At 40.0% G+C, this 22,096-nt stretch overlaps 2 protein-coding genes across 5 annotated transcripts in view; both read left to right on the forward strand.

Moving 5' to 3' along the window:
• Positions 1-1,171: 1,171 nt before the first annotated feature.
• Positions 1,172-7,091, forward strand: tra2b (transformer 2 beta homolog). 2 transcript variants are annotated; one of them, XM_056390067.1, is made up of 8 exons: positions 1,172-1,311; positions 4,177-4,322; positions 4,485-4,647; positions 4,854-5,042; positions 5,137-5,252; positions 6,363-6,485; positions 6,623-6,693; positions 6,788-7,091. In XM_056390067.1, exons 1-8 carry the CDS (start codon positions 1,288-1,290, stop codon positions 6,796-6,798), a joined length of 843 nt encoding a protein of 280 aa, XP_056246042.1. In that variant the 5' UTR covers positions 1,172-1,287; the 3' UTR covers positions 6,799-7,091. The 2 variants fall into 2 exon arrangements, with proteins under 2 accessions (XP_056246042.1, XP_056246043.1); XM_056390068.1 differs by having other exon boundaries at positions 6,626-6,693.
• Positions 7,092-10,911: 3,820 nt separating this feature from the next.
• The window catches only part of igf2bp2a (insulin-like growth factor 2 mRNA binding protein 2a), a 46,697-nt gene continuing 35,512 nt past the window's right edge, over positions 10,912-22,096 (forward strand). Inside the window, exons 1-2 of one of the 3 annotated variants that reach the window (XR_008829095.1) lie at positions 10,912-11,426; positions 12,588-12,648. Coding sequence is in view for 2 of the 3 variants with exons in the window: in XM_056390047.1 (XP_056246022.1) it covers positions 11,252-11,426; positions 12,588-12,648 (236 nt within the window). In the remaining variant the exon portion in view is untranslated. The remainder of the gene's footprint in view (positions 11,427-12,587; positions 12,649-22,096) is intronic. The other 2 variants (XM_056390047.1, XM_056390046.1) reach the window with 2 other exon arrangements.

Here is a 22,096-nt window from a genome sequence, read left to right on the forward strand (position 1 = left end):
TCACCTATATTTCTTTCCCTGCATTAAATTTGGTTTTAAACCAGACAAATCAAGTGCATCTCTGTACCACTGCCACCATACAATCCAGCCAGTGGCACATAGAGTAGCTCATGAATGTGCTTACACTGGAGTAAGTCACTCTTTAACCACAGGGTAGCAGTCATTTTCTGCTCCTCACTGCCTGAATAAAACTGTCGTGAAAGTAGTGGATGAATGAAAGGCAGAGACATGGAGTAAATGGGTGAGGAAAAGACAGCAGGACCAGACAGCTCTGTGGTATGGTGACAAAAGGATGCATTTGTACAGTTGACAACGTGTAAAGAATCTTTATCTTACAAAATATGGACTTATTGGCTTCCAGACCATGAAACAATAAAACAGTGACCCAAACAAGGCATACATCTTTTAAGAAATAATTATTTATTATTATTATTATATCATTATTTATTTGCAAAAATGTTGTGTAGAATGTCAGCTAAATTAACTGGTTTCATCTTATCTTGAAGAGTGGCTATGACAAAATTGGTGTCACAGAGACAATTTAAATATGCAGTTATATTTGTAAAGACCACTAATAAATAAAGTCAATAATTGTTTTTTGATGGCTTAATAAGCTATGAATTTTAAAATTATGCAGTGAATGTTTTCATTTAGAGGACAATGTGGTAAAAGGGGTGGTGGGGGCACCACACTTAACATGCAAAAAATATGCAGTAGGTATTATTAAACTGTTGCTTGATTGTAAATCTTATATAAAAAATATAAAACATTTATTTATCTTGAATAATGTCTAGTAGGCTACTTTGCAATCTCAAAACCACTTCCTAACCAAACTCATTTTATTCCACAAAATATAGAGTCTTACTGGAAATACCGACATAAATTTTAAAACTTGATTCAAAACGGGACTAAATATTTCAACAGGTTTTGTAAAGGTCCTATTTCCTTTAGACCTGAGTTATGTTGGTTATGTTGTCTACTCTATTAGGCTACTCACAGACAGTCACTTGAATTGCAAGTTATAACTATAATTGTTTTCATTTTATTTAAAGCGAAAATATGTGGTTTTCTTAACGAGCGTCGTTAAGGAAACTACATTAGACTACATGAAACTACATTATGGAAGAATGTAATTGCTAATTATGCTATTATTATCTGCCTGCAGCACGTGGGAGGAGCTACCGTCTACAGTTGTTGCTGCCGCTATTGCTCACACACAGACACACGCTCCCACACAACTGTGGATTGTAGTTAGCTATTACTTTCATATATTCAGTGTAACTAAAAATGAGCGATAACGACAAAGGTCGGGTACGTATGAGCTTCGTTAAGGTTTTGTCTGTAACATTTTTCTGGTGCTAACTCACGAGTGACTCGGTTGTATGAAACTGAAATGTTCAGTGTTCATGTTGTCTTAGCTAATGTTGGTTAGCTAACGTTAGCTAGCTTGCTGAAGCCTACAGTCCAAATCATTTATGAAAAAAAGTTATTTATGAAACATACATCTGTCATTATAATTTTGTTCAGCTAATAGTTTATTACTCGTACGTGTCCCAAGCATTTGCACAGTAAACATTAGCGTGTGCTAATAATCGTTAGCTAGCCGGCTAACGGTAGCCCATGAGCTGGGCCTATGTGAATGTACGAGAAAAGCAGCACAGAGCCTGCGACGTGAGTGCTAACTTAAGGCAACAACTCAGCCTAACCAGTCTTTAAAAACAAACCCGCGGATCGTCAAAATGAATGTCTGACTGTTCATCGTTAAGATTAATTATTTGCAAGTTTAATTTTAGCTACGTTGTTACATAATGTTTTAAAAGCGATCAGACTTGTTGAACATGTTGAATATAGGTTAACTAATGAAACAGTCTGCAGAAACCGAAGGGGGGATTTCTGTGTAGACATTTATTCGCTAATTAATTTGACAAACTTTAATGTAGTAATTGTAAGATGGTATTAAACTGTATGTAGATACTATACATAGGATCTCGACTGAGTACTGTGCATTTGTGTCTGCCAACATTAATCTTAATATTTCAATATGTTTTTTCTGTCATTGTGGGCGCAGCAACTTGTGCCAATCAAGCCACAATATTGGTGTTAAACATATTAACGATTTAAGACAAAAACAAACGGCCTCAAGATTTCTTCTTATCCATTTGCATTAACTGGCACATTCTGTCATTGCATTGTACCTTGGAAACATAGCCATATCATACTGCAGCTATCAGGTAATCAGAGTTAAAGTTTGATTCTTACCCTAGTGAATTGACCATTATTTCTGTACATTTTATAAAATGTAAAACAATTTTCTGTGGTTTAGAAACCACTTTGCAATAGAATACCCACATGTCCCTTCCAGAATGACATGATTTAGCCTGCATGTACCTGGGGTCATAGGATCAAATTAGGAATGTACAGTATGTAGAAGGGCAAATGACAGTTTGGGTTAGTCCGGGAGGAGTTTATGTAGAGGAGGTTATTTAGACAAACGTTTACCCTTAGACGCTGTTGCCCACATTGACCATGGACATACAGTTTGCACTGGCTTACTTACAGGCATAACCAACTATTTTTCTTTGCACACCAGCCTCCACAGTGTGATCATCTATAATTGGTCTCATGTGGTTGTTTTGCATTATGGGTAAACCTCACATGTTGTTATTTAGTCTATCAATTAGTTATTTAGAGGCAGTTTGCTGAACATGCTTGAGGATAACTGCACCTTATAATCAATCAAATTTCTGTTTCCTATTACAATTGCTTGTAAATTTTCTTGCCACTAACAGGCACTTTTTCAAGAAAAATGGTCTTGATATAGCTACAGCTTATGGGCTGAAGATTTACTCTCAAGATTTCAGGCTGCTCTATCAGCACTAATGATGCAAGTCAATACAATTGAGTTGCAACAACATCTTGAGGTCGTTTGGACTAACTTAAGATGAGATTTATCTCAAAAAGATGAAGGCACTGTTGAGCAGACATTCACATTCAGTGGTTTGAAATACACTATGATTCCTTAAAGGCCATTTGGAAGAAATTGTACCAACAGGATTCATTTGGGCCTGTACATTTAAAGAAGAAACACAATGTTTTTGCAAAAGACAAACAGAAATGAAAGGTGATCATGTAATCATAGTTCATATAAATCTGTATCATCTTGTGAATATATATATAGGACAATATTGTTTGTTCTGTTTTCCTGATGTGCAGATGACCTACCAAAGTGTCAAGACACAACCAGAATGGAAAAATGAGATGAACATATGTTCACATGCTTACCTTTCAGTTTTGGCAGCAGTTTACAATAATCATACCTTACTTTCCTGATATTTACATCTACAACCCTTTGAAAGCTCATAACTGAAGGTGGCTGCTAGGATATAACAGTGAATGTAGAACCACTGAAAGTGAAATACTTATAAAACTAACACTGAACATTTATATTATGTGGCCTGAAATATTCCCATGCATGTCATAAGATCGTAATAACACATTAAAAGTTGAATGAGGGTGCAGTTTTAATTGTAGTCATATATTCTTCATCCTTTTCTTTTCCATTAAGGTTAAGGTTGGACCAAGAAAATGCGGAAGAAGTCTCATGTCCACTTTATTTTCAATAATATGAAGCTCAGATGTGTGAAGCTGAATTATTCAATGCATGCTAAAACATGAGGAGGGAAGAAGTATGGGCAGTGTGTCAGATGGGGGAAGTAAGAAGAAGTAAGACAATTGAAGAAAGAAGAATAATGTGAAGTAATGAAGTTACAGAAATGAAGTTCAGGAAGTAATCTGGATAAGGTCACTGCGCTAAGTAATTTTCTGGTCTGTTTGTCAAATGCGTGCATGTTCTTTTTTATTGAATTCAACACACATTGGTTTAAAATCATTACAATTTTTACACAACTGACTAATTTCTGTTTTTTCATCATGTTGACAATTTAAGTATACTGATTAATGTAGTCATATTGATGTCACACTATCCATGGCTAAACAAAATAGCATTAACCTACATTCCTAATTCACAATCCTAAATTCTGTTCTTTTCTGTACTCTTCACAGGATTGTGTTTATACTTAAGTAAATAGAAATATTGAGTCAAATTTCTCAGTTTGTCTTCTCATTGGTACTGACAAGGCATATGTGTGTGTGTGTGTGTGTGTGTGGTCCGTTCAGGAGTCTCGCTCTGCGTCCAGGAGCGTGAGTCCACGGGGCTCAGGAAAGTCGGCAAGCCGCTCCCCGGCTCTCTCACCGGCCCGTTCAAAAGAAGGCTCCCGCCACTCCCGTTCAAAATCTCGGTCCCAATCCAGGTCAAGGTCTGGGTGAGTAAATATGTTTTTCAGAATTACAGCGGCATAAAAGTCTTCCCTACCAATTGTCAGACAGGATATGAAGATGTCAGTCTGTCTATTCATCCCTAAGAATTGGATGTGAATAGCCATAGGACCAATGTGAATGTCGAAGTATTGTCTCTGTCTGTACAGGTCCCATTCTCGCCGTGGTTCACGCAGACACTACAGTCGATCTCGTTCCCGCTCAAGGTCCTATCATCGCCGATCCCATAGCAGGTCCTACAGTGGCGAGCATCGGCGCAGGAGCCATAGCCGCTCACCCATGTCCAATCGCCGCAGGCACATCGGCAACCGTGTAAGTGATCAATGGCTGAATCAGCATCGCCTGTGTTCTCGTTGCATGATATCTGAAAATGTCCATTGTAGTTCCCAAACACTGATATGTACTTCAGCATATTATATCTGCCTGACATGTAAAAACTTGATTGTCCTGAGTATTGATGGACTCTTTCAATGGATGATTGTATGATGTATCCAAATCTTAATGTCTATGAATTGCAGGCAAATCCAGACCCAAACTGCTGCCTGGGAGTGTTTGGCTTGAGCTTGTACACCACAGAGAGAGATCTGAGGGAGGTCTTCTCTAAATATGGCCCCCTTGCTGATGTCAGCATCGTGTATGACCAGCAGTCGAGGCGCTCCAGGGGCTTTGCCTTTGTTTACTTCGAAAACACAAATGATGCTAAAGAGGTATAAGAATATGAGTTAACAAAGACCTCTGCCAAACACATTCCTGAAATATTTTATGGGTCTTAAGTGGTAGTTTATTTTTGTTTGCTACCAGGCAAAGGAACGAGCCAATGGCATGGAGCTGGATGGTCGTAGGATCAGGGTAGACTTCTCCATCACAAAAAGACCTCACACCCCAACCCCTGGAATCTACATGGGCCGACCCACATAGTAAGACATCTGGACCATGGAAACTGTTTCATTCATGGTACCACATTTCATGTGGTGTTTCATTTTAGTTCCTCCAGTTAACAGATATGCTCTGATGTGGTGTACTGTTTTTGTAGATCTATTTTAGATGTAATCCATCAAAGAGAAAGATCAGTGCTTATAATTCTTTAAGTAAATTTTGCGAGTGGTCATGAGTGGAGAGAAAATCACTGTTTCCTGTTGGAGGTTAAAAAAAAAAAAATTGTAATTTATTTGTAAGGCAATTTTTAAACAAATACTGAAGTTTTTACAAAGTTAGGGACATGAACAATAAAATCGTCCAGTTGTCCCAGAAAAGGAGGTTAACTTCAGTTCTGTAGCACACAAATGCACTAAAATCCCGAGCATTATTAACACTAAAGTGACAAACTGCATAATATTTGGTAGCTGAGTGAGTTTGGGCTCTCCATCAGTGGTGAATTCTCTGGGTACTTCAGTGTAATTAGAGGTATTAATTAGACTTTTAGCTGAAAAAGATATTGGTTGTGTAATTGTAGAAGTGTGTCATCTGTTGTAGGCAATCAGTTCCTCAGGAATTGTATGTTTGCTATTATAAACAGAAATAAACACAAACCAGAGCGCTTACAACTTCCAGATGTATTGTTAGTTGTTGAATGTCTATTTGTACAAAATTATTACCGGGTAGAATGTAAGGCTTGTTGTTGCTTCCTGTTAAAAGAGTTGTCTTCAGACCTCCAAGTTCTGTTTTCATGAAAACTGAAAAATTATAAATTATTTCATGAATATACTTTTTAAGTACTGATTAAATTGTATTTCTTTTTCCCAAATAAAAGCAAACATTTAATCATAGATTTTTTTTATACTTTAAACTCAAGTTTGCCACGTTGAGTATCATGTCCTTCTACAGTTAGAGTAATGGAGCCATTTATATTCACATGCTGAGTAAGAGTGTTAATAACAGACTTATGAGATAAAGACCAACTTACAAGTGAAGTCTCCCTCCTTTTCTAACCTCAGTAACATATAACAAAAATGAGAAATGTCTTATTTCAGTTGGAAATGGAAAAATTAAATAAGGCGTGAAAGTAATTATTTTCTTCATCCGTGTAGTGGTGGAGGTGGTCCCAGTGGTCCTCGACGTCATTCACGTGACTACGACCGTGGGTATGATCGCGGATATGACCGAGGCGGCTATGATCGCTATGATGACAGGGACTACTACAGATCATACAGGTGACAGTCTCAATGCATCAAGTATTCCAGCATATTATGATTGTGGAAATTGATTCTCAACTCATGGTGTTTTGGCTTCAGTGTATTTTTAAATACATTCAGAAGTTGACAAAGATGTTAATTTGGTTTTGTTTCAGAAGGCGATCCCCATCACCATACTACAGAGGAGCCTACAGGTCTCGGTCCAGATCACGGTCTTATTCTCCCCGTAAGTCTTTTTCACAAATTCTCAACTGTTTTATGGATTATGATTGAGGTTGCAGTGTGTTGGAATTTTTTCTGATGTCTGTTTTGTTTCACAGGTCGCTATTGAACGTTGCTGTCAAGCAAAAACCCCTCCTCTACCCAAGCACAGACAGGAAATGTTTGAGTGGTATGATTGATTTCAGAACAGATGTTCTTTCTTATGGTGACCTTCACACCTCTGTTTACTGATGTACATGACCAGTAAATGTAAACTGACTCAAGCCGTTCCGCACATGTTTTTAATTTTGAATGTATAGGCGACGCCTGCCGTAAATGTTATATTAATGTTTTGATTTTTTGGATACAAATTGAGTGAAAATTCACCTTTTGAACAGATTAAAAGCGGGATGCATTTTTTCACTTTGACTTGTGCCCCTCCTTACTACACTTCTACATTGCCTTAAAGCATTTCCTGTTGCAGGGCTGTTATAATAAAGACAAGGATATATTAAGGCCTTCATCTTACCACATTGGTATGTGCCAATTTCTGCAGAATTTTACTTCGGCCTTAACAATAGCAACTGCAGTGCATGTGGGTGCCATGTTTTTTGTGTTATTCAACACACACAATTTAAAAGTTTTTTTTGGGGAGCCACTATTAAATTGTCAAATCAACAAATTAATAATAATGGGCACAACATGAGCACACGTCTCAAGCTGCAAGTGCTTTCTTCCTAGATACTGTTAACACAGACAAAATGTATCCAAGTTACCAGTTAAGCTTGTGTAAATTTGTACTTATGAATATTTACAAAATATATCCAAAGTGACAATTTGATAACGTCATATAATTGTATCTTCTTGGGTCAAAACACAGGTGTTCTAACATTCATCCATCCATTGGGACAAAGGCAGGACACACTAGACAAGATGAGTTTTCTTGAGATGTCAAAACAAATTTAATCACCTTGCATAACAATATAAAGTATTTCAAGAAAGAATAACTAGAAATAGCCCATTACTTGAGGCAGACTAGTTTTAACATGATTTATCCAACTGATATAACAAAAATGGTGAGGCAGCAGTGGGATGGATTTGGCTAAGTGCTTTGGTAAAATGTCATCTTGTCTAATAACCCCTAGGGAAAATATTAGAGATACATATTCCCTGAGCCTTGTTCCAGACCTCTGAATCACTGCCCACATCTGACTTTTTTTTTTTTTAGCAATTCAAATAATAATGATGTGAAACGAAATGGCAGTAGAGTCTGATTGTCAAGCTAATATTCCTTGACTAGAAGCTATAAATCTGTGATTTAAATGCCACTGCTCATCAGGCTCAATTTAAACTGAACAAAAAAAAAACCAAAAAGCATAAATGTACATAAGGAAAGTGTTCTCAGACTTTTGGACCCCACTGTATATATTGAGTGATGACTTGTTGGTACTATTTTTAGTCTTCTAACAAACTTATGAGGTTAACCCATCCATGAGTAAATGCAGCTGAACAAATCAAGTTGATTTCACCAAGTCCAATGTTTAGTGTTTCACTGCTCTCTCCCCATGTGGTTTAGCAAGATCTATCGAGCAGCATCTGGCTGTGGGGAACTGAAGTCCAACATCTACCCCTACTGGGCACAGAGGAGTCCAAACTTGTTCCATCATCCATGACGTACAGTACAGTACAGTATATGACAAAGTGTATGACTTAGTTTATTGTAGTTTTCCATTTTACGTTGTAGTAGGGGAAAAAACTCAGATCCTGAAGTTAAAAGATGAGCAGTAAAAAGAGGTTGCTTCTTTACTTAAAGGGTTGGTTCACCCAAATTATGAAAAAAAAAACATCTTTTTTTCCCCACTTATCTCTAGTGGGATCGAGCCATGCAGATAATTTTTGTTTTATTTGTCCATGCTTTGCAATATCCGTTCTGAGATTCCTCCCTTCACCCCAATACAAAGGAGGTGAATGGATTTCATTTGCAGTGCTCACAGCTTGGAAAAATCGTGACGTTTTTTTGTTTTGTTTAACCATTTAATTTAAAGCATTATAGTATTAATAGTAAAACATGTTTGTTTCCTATTGGAATGGTGTTATCACAGAAATATATAGGTTTCTATCAACTATTCTGTATTTAGCCTATTGCATTAAATACATTTTTACGGCATGTTTTGCCTGAAAAAACAAAAATGTTCTGAAGTCAATAAAATGGTAGATTTCCCTCAGATTTTCTAGAGGTAGTAAAATAAATTTAACACAAACGGAAACTATCATCTAAACCGCAAGTTCTTCAAGTCTACTTGAGTAAATGGTTAATTTACACTTCACTTTATTGGACAACATAACAAAAGAATGAACCTTTGAGAGTGTAGGCATGAATAGGAATGTGTAAACTTTATGCCACAGGGGATACAACAGTATCCCCCGTGTACAACAGTTAATCCTAGTTTGTCTTAATGCTCTTGATTGAATGGTTCTTTTACCTGACCCCCACCACCCCTTTTAACCGTTTTCAACAGCTGTCTCCACCTTGGAAACTCCATCAGCCTATTTATTTCCCTCTTCCACCACAAGTCCACATGTTCGTATGTGTGTGTGTTGTTTGTTCTGGTCAGCAGTTCTCTCTGCGTTACGCAAATGTCACATCCCTCCCAGTCCCAGTGCATTTTCCTTTCTGAGTGGAAATCATTTTTGGGTGGCTGCATGATTTGACAGCATACTGACCTAAATGGGGACAACATGTAACAGGAAAGCATGTAAAATATTTCATTTAAATTCTATTTAAACAGAAATGCACAAATAGGTTCAAGTTTAAAGCAGAAATTGAATGTATAATGAAATTAGATATATAGTGTAAAATGAGTATGGTAATCATTTAGTGCAGTAAATGAGTTTTAAAATGAATGGGTAATTCATTTGACCTCAGATTTGAATGAGTCTCATCCGGCAGTAGCAGAAAATCCTGCAACAACTGTGTTAGCATGTCATCAGGAAAGTAACTAAAGAGCTGTTTTGTAAATAGAACGCAGCTTTGACATTCCTCTGTTCACACACTGACGTAAACAAGGAGAGGAATGGTCACTCCTGCTGCTGGCACTCTCTCCACTACAGTAGGGTGGCAGTAATGTTCCAAGGCACAGGCCAGTCACATGTAGAAACACTCAAGTGCTGCAGGCAAAAGCTCCTCCCCTTGGTAACTAGTGTAGGTACAAGACTACACATCCATGCATGAGCACTGCAGCCTGTCCCTCTTCGTCATGCAGCCGCAGCCTTTCCCTTACATTTCAGCTTTTGTTTTGAAATCCACTTTACACACCTAGGCTACGTTGCTTCACTTCCCTCCTTAAACACACCCACATGCACACACCTACACTAACAAAAAAAAAAAAAGAAAAGAAAAGAAAAGAAGAAAAAAAAAAAAGACAGATGTAATACCATGTCTGTAGCCTGGAGTATGAGCTCAGACTGGCTGAGTGACACTGCATAGAGGGCACCTCCTCCCTGCTCAGGGCCAGGAATCCCCTCTCTTCTCCTTATCAGCCTCTAAAAATAAATGTTTGCTCAGTTTTACATTTTAGAGCTGGATCTATTAGCACTATCCACAGGTTGAAATGCAAACTGAGTGTGTCATCAAGTTAAATAATATTGTATATAGTGAATGGGACATATGTTATAGGCGTATATGCTGCAGGTGTGTGCCCTTAAACAGTGGCCCCTGGTCAGGGTGTAGGGGGCCACCAGCAAAAATGTACGACATGTGCAGACACTATGGTTTCTGTACAAGGACAGAATTTACAAGAATGGGTGTTTTGAGGTTTCACTTTCTGTATCGGTTAAACTTTTTTTTTTTCCTCCTTACTACTCTATAATTGTTGCCAAATACTGAATATTGTCTCAGATGTTATATATTCTATCTCAAACAGGCGTCCATAGCGAGTTTTGGAGCCCCCTGCATTCACGTCTCCATATTTCTGTGTTGCCCATAAATAAGTAAAAGGCAAAGTGTGGGGATCAGTGACACTGTTTGGGTCGACAAGTCCAGTGACAGCGACTTGATTTTCCACACAGTAGCCCTTTTTCACTCCCCCAGCCTGGAGGGACCCACGGCACGGCCCTTATTATGATTTGATGAAATAACCCCTCAGCCTCCTTTAAGCCCATCCCTTTGCTGAATGTACCCAGTGATCATCATGCCACTTCCATACCCTAATGCACTTTCTACGCTGGGAAAGCAGGAGTGATCCCTCATGCACCTCCAAACATTTTTTTTTCTTGTGATTTTAAGGGAGATTTTATTTAGAGGCGGTGCTTGTTGGCTCCAGAGTAGCGTCGTAACGACACTTTTTTTCCCCAGTCCTTGTTAAAAGAGTTTGACCAGGACCAGAGTTGGTGCTGGGGGGTCGCCTATAGCGTAGTAATTTCCTGGGGGGTAATTGCTGCATTTTTAAAAGAAAAAAAATCCCAGCATATTTTTCTATTTTATTTTTTATTTTATCTTTATTTTTTATTTTTCTACTTCTCTGAATATCGCCACTCTCTCACTCTAAGATCTGATACCCCTTCGAGATTTTTCCTTTCAGATCATGAACAAACTATATGTTGGGAATTTAAGTCCTTCGGTCACTGTCGAGGACTTGAAGCAGCTCTTTGGGGAGAGGAAGCTGCCAGTGGCCGACCAGGTCCTACTGAAATCCGGCTATGCTTTTGTGGACTTCCCCGATCAGAACTCGGCCATAAAGGCTATAGAGACTCTTTCTGGTAAGTGTGGATTTGATAAGTGATGCTGCTGGTGACAGGGAAAAATCCACAGCGAGTCGAACTGCAAGATCAGATTAAAAAGCACAATAGGTCAGCTTGTCCGAAATGTGAAAATATTAATCATTGCTTGTGTTATTTTCTTTGCTCGGGACAGTGTGTTTTTTGCGATCACATCCGTGTGCCATCAGAGTTTAGATGAACGCTCAGTCATGCACGCTCCAGCAAAAATTGGATAAATTATCGATCGCAGGACACAGTCAGGGCTTTGGTGCCCGTTTGCCTAAAGAAAACACGAGCCGTCGTAACGCAATTAACGCGCACAATAACCTATATTTTGGAGATTCCGATAGTGCGGGGCGCTACTTTGCAATCACCCGCTGGAATGTATTGGATGGTCTGATGGTTCGGGTAGGCATAATTATTTTTCACTTATTTTTTATCTTGATTTTATTAAAGAGAGCACGGCGAAGCGACAGCGGAAAACTTGTCAGATCCATGTTCCTCTGATGTCTGGGTATGTTTTTACGAGGTGTCTTGGAGGTGGGTCATGGGGGTCCGGAGGAAAGAGCTAATAAACAGGTAGCTGAGTGGGGGACGAGGTGAGACGCTAATTCCGTGCTGCGCCAGGCCACTCATAATAGTAACGAAAACCCGTGTTCAGGCTTCGCCGAGGAGCGCTTCGTTCTTCAACCCCCCGGCTGGGTCAACACGGGGAATTAAGAAAACACCTACCTACAACAGAAAGAGTACAAGACATTCTCCTTTCAAACCATCTCCTCTTTGATGTTGCATTCTTTACTGAGAGCAGGAAAAAAAAATACCCCTCATTGCACTGTGAGGGTTGTGGGAGTGGAAAGCATGGCTGCCCATTTCCCCCATACTATATAAGCTTATCATGCTTCATTTTGGCGCCGATTTCCTCCATTGTGAGCCACTAAATGTCACATTGTGCTTGTTTTAATGTAAACATATACAGTTTATCCGCCGCCGTGCGCACGACGCGCCCGCGTACATTACTTTTCTTTTAGGGGTTGGCTGTTTGAATGGGGACGCACCTACTTGGTGAAGTGATTCAAAGTGTTGCTGTGTAGGCCTACCAGCTTGCATTGTTACTTTCATGACACACAGCTAATGTTACACTATCAATTTTCGTCCCTACAGGTAAAGTTGAATTACACGGAAAGGTGATAGAGGTAGACTACTCTGTTCCCAAAAAACTAAGGTAGGCCTACAATCTGACACACACACTCACTCACTCTCTCTCTCTCTCTCTCACACACACACACACACACACACACACACACACACACACACACACACACAAACGCACGCACACAAACACTGACATTGTGTCATACGCCTATACTGTGCCCAATGCTAGACTGTGTGACCTGTAGGCTTCCGCTGTGAAATATAGCACGCAGATTTACCCCCTTTTCTCGGCTTCTGTGTGTGATTTCTACCCGGCTGCTGTTGTTGATGTTGTTGTTGTTTTATTTGCTGGCGATGGAAATGTAATTGCACGGTGATTAAACAAAAGAAAGAAAGCAACAAGGAAACAGTTTAGTCCCCAACATCCGCAGAACACACGGTGGCTGCTGCCATATCGCGTGATCTGCAGCAAGGCCTGTATCCCACTGTGAAACATGGACACACACACACACACACACACATACACGCACACACATATACACGCACACACACACACTGTACACAGACACACAAGTGCATACACGTAATAATTTCATCTTAAATGAATGTCACGTATAGAGTCTCATCAAACTTTCCCATGGGCAATTGTTTCCCCACAAGACTATTTTTCCTATATGTAGGCGTTAAAGTTTCATTATTGACTGGAACACTGCATTGCACGATGAGATGCATACCAATCAGCTGAGCCTCTCCTCTGGTTACTATATGCGTGTGTGTGTGTGTGTGTGTGTGCGTGTGTGTTTGTGTGTGTGTGTGTGTGTGTGTGTGTGTGTGTGTGTGTGTATGTGTGCGTATATGAGAGACACAGATTGTGTGTGTGTGTGTGCGCGCGTATGTGTGGAAAGCGAGAGTTAGTGTGTGAGCTAATGTATAGGGCCAAACGTCAACGCCAACAATCCACGACAGCACTGTGTTGTTTTGTGCTTTTGTATCAGCTTATCCACTCATTTTACAAACACACAAAAAAACAAAAAAAATCTTTTTAATTGCTCGGAAATAATAATTAAAAGAAGCAATGTTGTCCTGTGCGTAATGCGTAGTTAATATTGTGGACGTATAGACGCAGCACATTTCCCAACAATGCCTTTGGCTGTAGGGAAAGCCTACATTGCGTGACAAAAAGGTAAATATTCAAGCCCCTTGCGGAGGAACACGTGACCCATACTTTATGCGTTTCCAGCATAGTCCTCCCCCTCCAGTGCAGGCTACACTTTCCTGCATTACAGCTCTCGTTTCTTTGGCTGTGCAACGCTGTGGAGGAAAATATGTATGTGTAAAATGTCCAGTGATCGAGCTGCTGTGTTCCCCCCCGTTTTGTGGCTCGATTTAAAAGCGTTTTTGCAAAGCTGCAAAGCGCAACATGGTGTAAGAAAGCCTGCGCCACTCCCCACAGTTAATGTGCACGTAGGCCATGGCAATGTTGGAGAGCCTCATAATGGCTGCCATGATGGCCCTGCTCACTGCACGGCTATAGGCGGAATCAGATGGAGCAAATGTCCATACATGTGTCTGCATGTGTCCAATCGGCGTGTGTGGAGCTGCTGCATGTTCTGAACAGGCCCTTAAAGCGGAATCTTCGCCATATCAGTGAGGTCGACATGAGTGCAGCGTATGGCACGTACAGGTGTTCATTTTTGAAACACACATTCACTGTAAACTGGGCGAAACCACACGTAGAGGTGTAACTTCATGTTATTTGTTCTATTCGTTTTAAAGTGGCGATTCTTTTCCACGGTGATCATTTCATTTAATGTTTAAAACCCCGAGAGTTTTTTACGTCACTGTGCTGAGCTTTTGTCTATTATTGCAGAAATATTTACATTGTTTTTAAAATTTAAAGCTTACAATGCGTATTTCTGTCCTACAGTGAAGAGTGTAAATGTCATAATTCACAGATTTCTTGCAGATTCAATTTTTGTAAGTTAGATTTTTTATAAATTCTTCTGTGGTATCAGACATATTAAGAAATACAGTTCATATTTAATAATAATAATACAAGTTTAGAATACTCAAATTATATTAACTTTATTTATGTTATTTCTAAATCTGCTATTTAATAGTAGGCTAATATAAATAATAATAGCAATTGTTGATTTTAAATATATATGGTTGCTGTAGTGAAGTCATAGTTAAACAGGGCACGAGCAGGGAACCAATGATCAGTTTTTGTTCTGTCATTTAGGAAGTTGTGTGTGGACCCTCAGGCCTACTGGCTTTTTTGAGACTGCTGTAGTTTCAGCTGCTGTTTGCTGTGTGTGGTGTCTGTTTATATATTTTAGATGTGCTTTGTTGTGTAATGTCTAATAGGCATAGCGAGAATAACAGTCAAATTATGTCTATTTTTAATGACAAGAAATTATGACTGATCATGATTGGTTGAAATAACATTTTGTTTGCTAATGAGCTTTTTCTCTAAAGGACTGGGCCTTGTTAAATGCAATTTTGAATAGCCCAGAAAAGACAAAGGTATGAATTGTTGTGGTTTTGATGTCCTATTTATCATTTAAATGATATTTCACTTGCATATATTTTATATTTTGATATTTCAAATGGGTTCAGACACACCAGCTTGCATGTAATTTTACTTGGAGCATTTTTAAAACAAGTAAAGTAGATTTTTGATTTTATATGTGAAAGGCTTTTGAAGCTTCTTGTCATGGAAAATACAGAATAATTAGTTGCACATTATTAATCATATTTCAACCAGAGCTTTTACAAATTAACCGTGTTATTTCTATGAAAATGGATTGATTTAACCACTTTAACAGTATTCTAATAATGTAGATTACTTTATATGGATTTCAATGTTGAGACAACTGATTCAAAATGTATTGAATGTTTTTATGTTAGCAAGTAAAAACTTAAAATAATATTTCTGGTATATGTATTTTGATTGTTATAATCACATAAGCTTGATACACCAGTGTAGCTTTAAAATATAAACTGCTGATGAAATTATCAATACAACAGAACTCATGAAACATCTGAAAAAATAAATATATTTATGTAGAATGATTACTATAATTATTACATGTTTATTCTCACTAATTACCATTAGTTATATAATTCATATTGTCTAAATTTGATTGAAAGAATTGAAATTAGTTTGAAAAGAATATTGCGTTTCTTTCATTAAACCTAAATTACATTCTTGCATTTTTGCTCAGGTATTTCTTTAGACAGTGGCTTATTTTGATACCAGAGAACAGAAAAAAAAACAATATCTTTCTAATCCTTATTAAGTTTCCTTGTTAAGCAAATCATGTGGCTGTGGATTGTCTGCTTACTCGACACACAAGGAGTGTGACCTGGTGTTAATTGATATTTGTGCGACATGAATGATATGCAGCGTTGCTTGACTGTGAAATAGGTGGTGAGGGTGTGGACAGAGCGACTAACGTGAGCCCTTGCTGTGAACATGATCAATATTTAGTTATCAGTATTAAGCATGTGAAGGCAGTGTTGTTGTTGTTGTTGTTGTTGTTGTTGTTGTTGTTGTTGTTGTTGTTGTTGTTGTTGTTGTTGTTGTTGTTGTTGTTGTTGTGAGATAAACACAATTAAAGCTGCCTCCCTGCAATGTATAGACTACAGATTTGTTTACTTGCTTGTTTAATAGTTGAGACTGATAAAATCAGACTTCTCTCCTCCTAATTATCGCTCTACACCTTTGCCTTAACCTGGAGTGAAAACAGGCTCAAATAGTAGGTAAATAGTAAGTGATGAACTTGTTTTCCACTTCATTAGGCTGTATCACAATAAACACAAGTGGAACTGCTTGCATTTCGCAGCTTAATGTTGTTTGATGAAGCTACATTGATTACAAGACTTTTTTTTTTCTTACAAAAGGATACAAACCAAGACATGGGTGTAAACATCTGCATTGCACCACAGTGGTGCACATGCAGATGTGTGTGTTGGGTTGTCAGTGCACACTGAGTCAAAACAGCGAAATATGATAGCCATCAGTTGATCCACTCCGAATCCATTAATACTCCCCAGTTGATCCTGGGTGAAGGGGGAAGCTCTCCAATTCAGGCTCTGGTTTTGTCCGGAGTGATAGCAGGAGTCACTGCACTGCTCCCCTCTGAAGCCACATCCGCTGCACCTTCCTCCTGACTCCTCACGTCTCCCCTCACCTGCCTCCGACTAGGTACACAGGCATCTGTTTTGCGGAGCAGACGCCCAAAGCATCTCTATACTATGTTCATTTTCTGACTTAAAGAGCATTGTTGGCGTCTTTTTCACTTATGCTTGGTCCATCTCGGGCTTTTGAGTCATGGGGGGTGAAAAACGGAATATACTTCATGTTTTAGATGAATTTATCTTTGGCTGAGCCCTTTAGGTGTAATGCAATGCTCGTGAGGTACGGAAAGCAATTGCAAATGAGACAGTTCTTCATTAGCACTTCCAGATATAATGACTATTTATTTGTCATGTATTAACTAAAGGGTTTCATTTTGAGTGTGTTGAAGCTGGTGCATTTAAATTCTGCAATGGTGCTAAATTTGTACAGCAATTATTCACTTTTTTCATGAAAGCAGAGTAGTGTATTTTTCTCCTGAAGTGATAACTGACTTGCTAGTGCAACAGAGTACATAGCTTAAGGGAGCAGAGAGATTAGATGTGAGAGAATTGGAGATTCACTGTGTGTCTATCAGACCTGTGGGATCGCTGTTCAAGCTCACTGAGAGCTGGAAACACCTTTATTCTTTGCAGACACTCGTGTGTACATCGCTGCAGCAACTTCTTGGTAAGCTGTCATTCACATTCCACTTCAACCTGTTGCATGACTAATACGTGCAGCACAGGGCTCATTACAACCAGGAGTTAAGTAATCAGCTGGATGACTCGTGAGAGCAGCAGTGAGGAGGTGTGGCAAGGTGTGGTCAGGATGAGGAGGATTGCTCTGACTGGACGTCCCAAGTCTCACATTTTTCTGTAAATACCAAGTTACCGAAATGTACTGGATATAAGAGAAGTAAAACAGGAGCGCTCACTACTAGAGACGGTTTCACCTCAGTGCAAGTGACAGAATTGGAGCGGCGATTTGCTGATGTGTTTGGCCAGTGACAGAAAGCAGTTTGGGCCGAGAATATCCATTCATCCAGGAGGAAATTATGAGGAACGCTTCTTATGCCTTTGTTTTAATTTGTGACCTCAACATTATTCACTACCTCTCACAAGCTCTTACTTTTGAATGACGAGAGTAATGGAGAGACACCCCGTGGCAGAAGAAAAATAAACCCTCATTGATTAGAAACGATACCTATAAAGCCTCCTTGAACTGAGCCACAAGAGTCTTTTTTTTCTGTCTACAAGATGACACGTTCTCATGGGCTTGCTGAGGTCAGTTTCTGTTTGTCAAAAACAAAAGAAAAAGTTGTATAGCTGCCCTCTCTCGGCACTGAATTTATTAGAAAAATGTTTCAGCCATGCTGAATACTGTATTTCTAACACATTCACTGCTAACACTGTGTGGGTTCAACTTTTCTTTTGCATGGTGTCATTCTCTTGCACACCTGTCTAACAGGTGTGCATTAGACAACACCTAATGTGCCGTTTGTACAAGAAAAAAGTGTGACCACCACCATCGCAGCCCTTTTAAAGGAAGCCCCAACATTGTTTTGAACAGATGTCTGACGACGCTGTTTTGCTAAGCAGGGTTTGATGGATTGCTGGAATCTTAAATGTGTTGCACATGAATATTTAATGATTTATAAGTCATGATCGTGAGTCGTGCTGTTTGTACCCAGGTTCCTTTTTTTGGGGAAGTAATTGCGAGATGTAACAGCTGTTTTGTCTCTCCTTCCATTTCTATGTCCCTCTGTTGCTCAGTCTGCTTCTCTGATGCGTGTGTGCAGTATGTGGGTGTGGGGTTTTACGCACATGAAGATATGTTCACACACAGCTTGAGGATGACGCTGGAGAGACAGAAAAGCTGCGGTGAGTCCCAGCTGAAAGCTACATGCCGGATGTAAAGTTTAATGTTTCTCACCCCTCAGTGTGCTAGTGCTCCCAATGGGCACCCAAGGGTGTGGTCTCCATGGAAGGGCGGGCAGCTGAGGCACACAGCAGGTGGCATTGCTCACACAAGCAGACACCGTCCTTGTCCCATATCAACACCATATAACCGTACTACCCTTGTGCAGCTTCAGAGCTCTGATGGGTCTTGAACAGGTGAAATGAATACGGCGGAAACTCCCAAGGAGCCAATCAGAATGCGACACGGAGTGAGCCGGGGGCCGTAATGCTCACACACAGCCAATCCTACTCGAGCGGGTCGAGTGTTAGGGATCGAGGCTCTTGAGGAGGCTCTGTGACATTGGCGTAGAGCCTCGAGCAGGGAATGCTGTTGGCCTGAATCTGTACCCAGGTCAAATGCTCTTCTTAATCTCTTCGGTCAGACCTTTTCCCCTCAGACATTTATCAGTCTCCTACCTTGATTTTAAAAAAAGGCAGGGGTACGGCCAGGGGTGTGGCCATGGGTGGCAGGGGCACCTGCTCCAATCTGATTGGCTCCCTTGGTGACCTGACCACCAGAGTCAGAGGTAGTTGACTTTTTAGTGCAATGGATGGATTATAGAACAGACCTACTGGGTGCAGGTCCATTACATCCTGACACAACCTCTGTATAAAGTGACTATTAATATTTAAAATCAAATGGTGACAAAGAGACAAAAAACAACCACAAAAGATGCAGAACGACCACAAAGAGGTCATAAAAAAGAGACACAAAATGATCTCAAACAAACTGGGTGCCTTGCTCCAATATAGGAGGGGTGGGGGGCCTTTAACATGTCTGTGTTTCATAATCTGTCAATGCCTGTAGGCAATTTACAAAGAGGAGCCTACTGATATTATTTCATATTTGAATATTTAAATTATTTAATTTAAATTTATCGTTAATTTATTCAACAGAATAAACAAAATAACAATATTATAGCCAATTAGCAGGGCTTTAAATTGTAGTCTCAACCAATTTATACTCTTTTTACAAATGTGCGTGTCCTTCTTTAAAACTGTCCACCAGGTCTGGCCCACACTCGGAGGCTTTTGCACCCACCCCCGTTTTCAGGAACATCCAGATATGGTGAAATCAAGAAATGATATAGGCGGACTGTTTTCATCCACCATTAATCCCATGTAGCGGCAGGAATGGTTTTTTGACATACATGCGTAATGTCATCTCTCTGTGAAGCAGCAAATGTCAAAAGATACAGTGTTGTGACATTTACAGCATCCTGATGCGGGAGCAAGACTATGCCATTGTGCTCGTGAACGTGTGTGTGTGTGTTTACAGGTCACTCTGAATTCAATTCCAACTGTTCCAGGTTTGGTTCTCCACGTTGCCATGGGAACCCATTTTGAGTGTTTTGCTTAGTTATAGGAGTAGAGCTCAGACGACGAAGGCTTTCAGATAAATGGAGCCAAAGTCCTCCAGTGTACAGAACACCATGCGAGCTGCAAACAACTAAAACACAAAAGTTGAGTTTGCGGCACACGTCACCATGAGATTCACCAAGTAATCATTATAATATCTTTTGATATCAGTGTCAGAATCCTATGATTACAGCTTAAGTTTGTTATGAACTGCTGTCAGTTGGGGGACTCTGTAATTTCCACCCATTCCCAGGAGAGTGGAGACTGCCTACCGGTTACAGCTGCAAGTCCCACACTGCAGTCCAGCCGTGTGCTGGTGGCTCACGCTATGGGCGGTGCAGTGGTCAGAGTGCTGATTTTATATGACAGTGAAAACATAACCCAGTAAGGTGCCTCAGTAAAAATGCCTGTGTAAAGATATCGCTTCATTGACACATTCAAGTGCTCATTTTCTTTCCACAAGTGCAGCAGGGAAAACTGCTGAGTGGGCTGTCCATCTATGTCACAGTCGCAGCCCTTTGGTGACCTTTCTTATTCATAAACCCACTTGGAAGCATCGTTTCCATCCTTTTCCATATGTATGCAACGGAAGCTGGAAACCCCCACCACTCCCCCCCAAACAGAACAAGTCATCTACAGTACGGTCCCCACACAGCTGAGCCTCCGACACAACCTGAAGCACAGTCTGACCATTGTGTTTCCTCTGTTTCACACTGTCTCTGACGGAGGGGGAAGACACGGAGAGGACTTCCGAGTCAAACACACGTGCATGTCCCGTGCGTGCTCATGGTTTCCTCTTGGGTGTGTGTGTGTGTGTGTGTGTATACATGCTCCTGTGAGTCTCGGCTCCTGTGTGGGGAGAAATGAGCACTGCTGATAGAGGGCAGCATTTCTTCCCCCTCTCACTGAGGCTCCCTGAGCAGGAGATGAGAGGCTGCTGGTGGGTTCAAGTGCTTTACCCCTCTCTCAGCAGACTGTGGCGGCTTTGCTCACACACAGGGGGATTTATGGTTGCAGGTGTGAGACAAACAGAAACAGAAATCAGCATATTCTCATTTCAACCCTTACACCTTCTGTTGATTTTATTTCCTTAGGGGGTTTGTACTCGGTTTTACAGATTATCTAACCTCTCAATTAATATAACTTCTAAAAGAAATATCTCAGCACACAATTGTTTTTTGATGAGTTTCTACTATGTAGACATAAAAGCTGAGAAACATGCCTTCACCTCATACCTACAGATTCTTTCAATTCCGAAAGAGACAAAATCATTGCTTTATGTGAGTGTGTTTTTATGTTTATTGTATTTATGGAACCTTGCCAGAAAATGAAGTAGTACTTTAACATGAAACATGAACTGGGGACAAATACAAATGGGGGAAAAAAAAAAAAATCTATTGTAAAAACGTACCAATAGATTCTAAACATGTGGCGGTCTTATGAAATGGTCTGATCTGGCCCTGATGTGGTTGTTTTGGGAGCTCTGATCTAAAGTTTGTGCATGAGAAGTTACTTAAAGTTCAAAATTATGGGAAATGTGTTTATTTGCGAGAAGATCAATACAATTCTCACATCTGTCCAAATATGAAAATATGTCAATATCTCATTTTAAAAAATGTGTTAATTGGCTGTTCATCTATCAGTCCACAAGATTACTTTATAACCTCCAACACTGGCAACCCCTCCTGTGCTTTACATAGCTGAGCTGTGGCAGTGTTTGCAGGCTTTCGGCAGAAGTAGTGTTTAGTATTTGGCAATAGTAATATGCCATAAAGCCTGTTTTACACAGCTGTGCCTGATCCTGACTAAGATTTGCTGAGCCCAGAGATGAGTCGGGTAATGTGGGCCAGGCAGGTGCTAGAGAGTAGGATGGCTCCATCTGCCTCTCTGCCAAGTGACCCAGCACATGCCAATACCCAGTCAGTCGCAGCGTGAGAGACAGACAGAGCACGTATGTGAAAGAGACAGGTTGTGAGAGAGCAGCGGAAAGAAAGAGAAACACAAGAAAGTTGCAGTGGGGAAACTGGGACCCCATGGGAGTCCTTTTGATTTTATCACACCGAACGTCAGGTTGTGGC

This window comes from Seriola aureovittata, chromosome 11 (genome assembly GCF_021018895.1).
Source record: "Seriola aureovittata isolate HTS-2021-v1 ecotype China chromosome 11, ASM2101889v1, whole genome shotgun sequence".
Classification (NCBI taxonomy): domain Eukaryota; kingdom Metazoa; phylum Chordata; class Actinopteri; order Carangiformes; family Carangidae; genus Seriola; species Seriola aureovittata.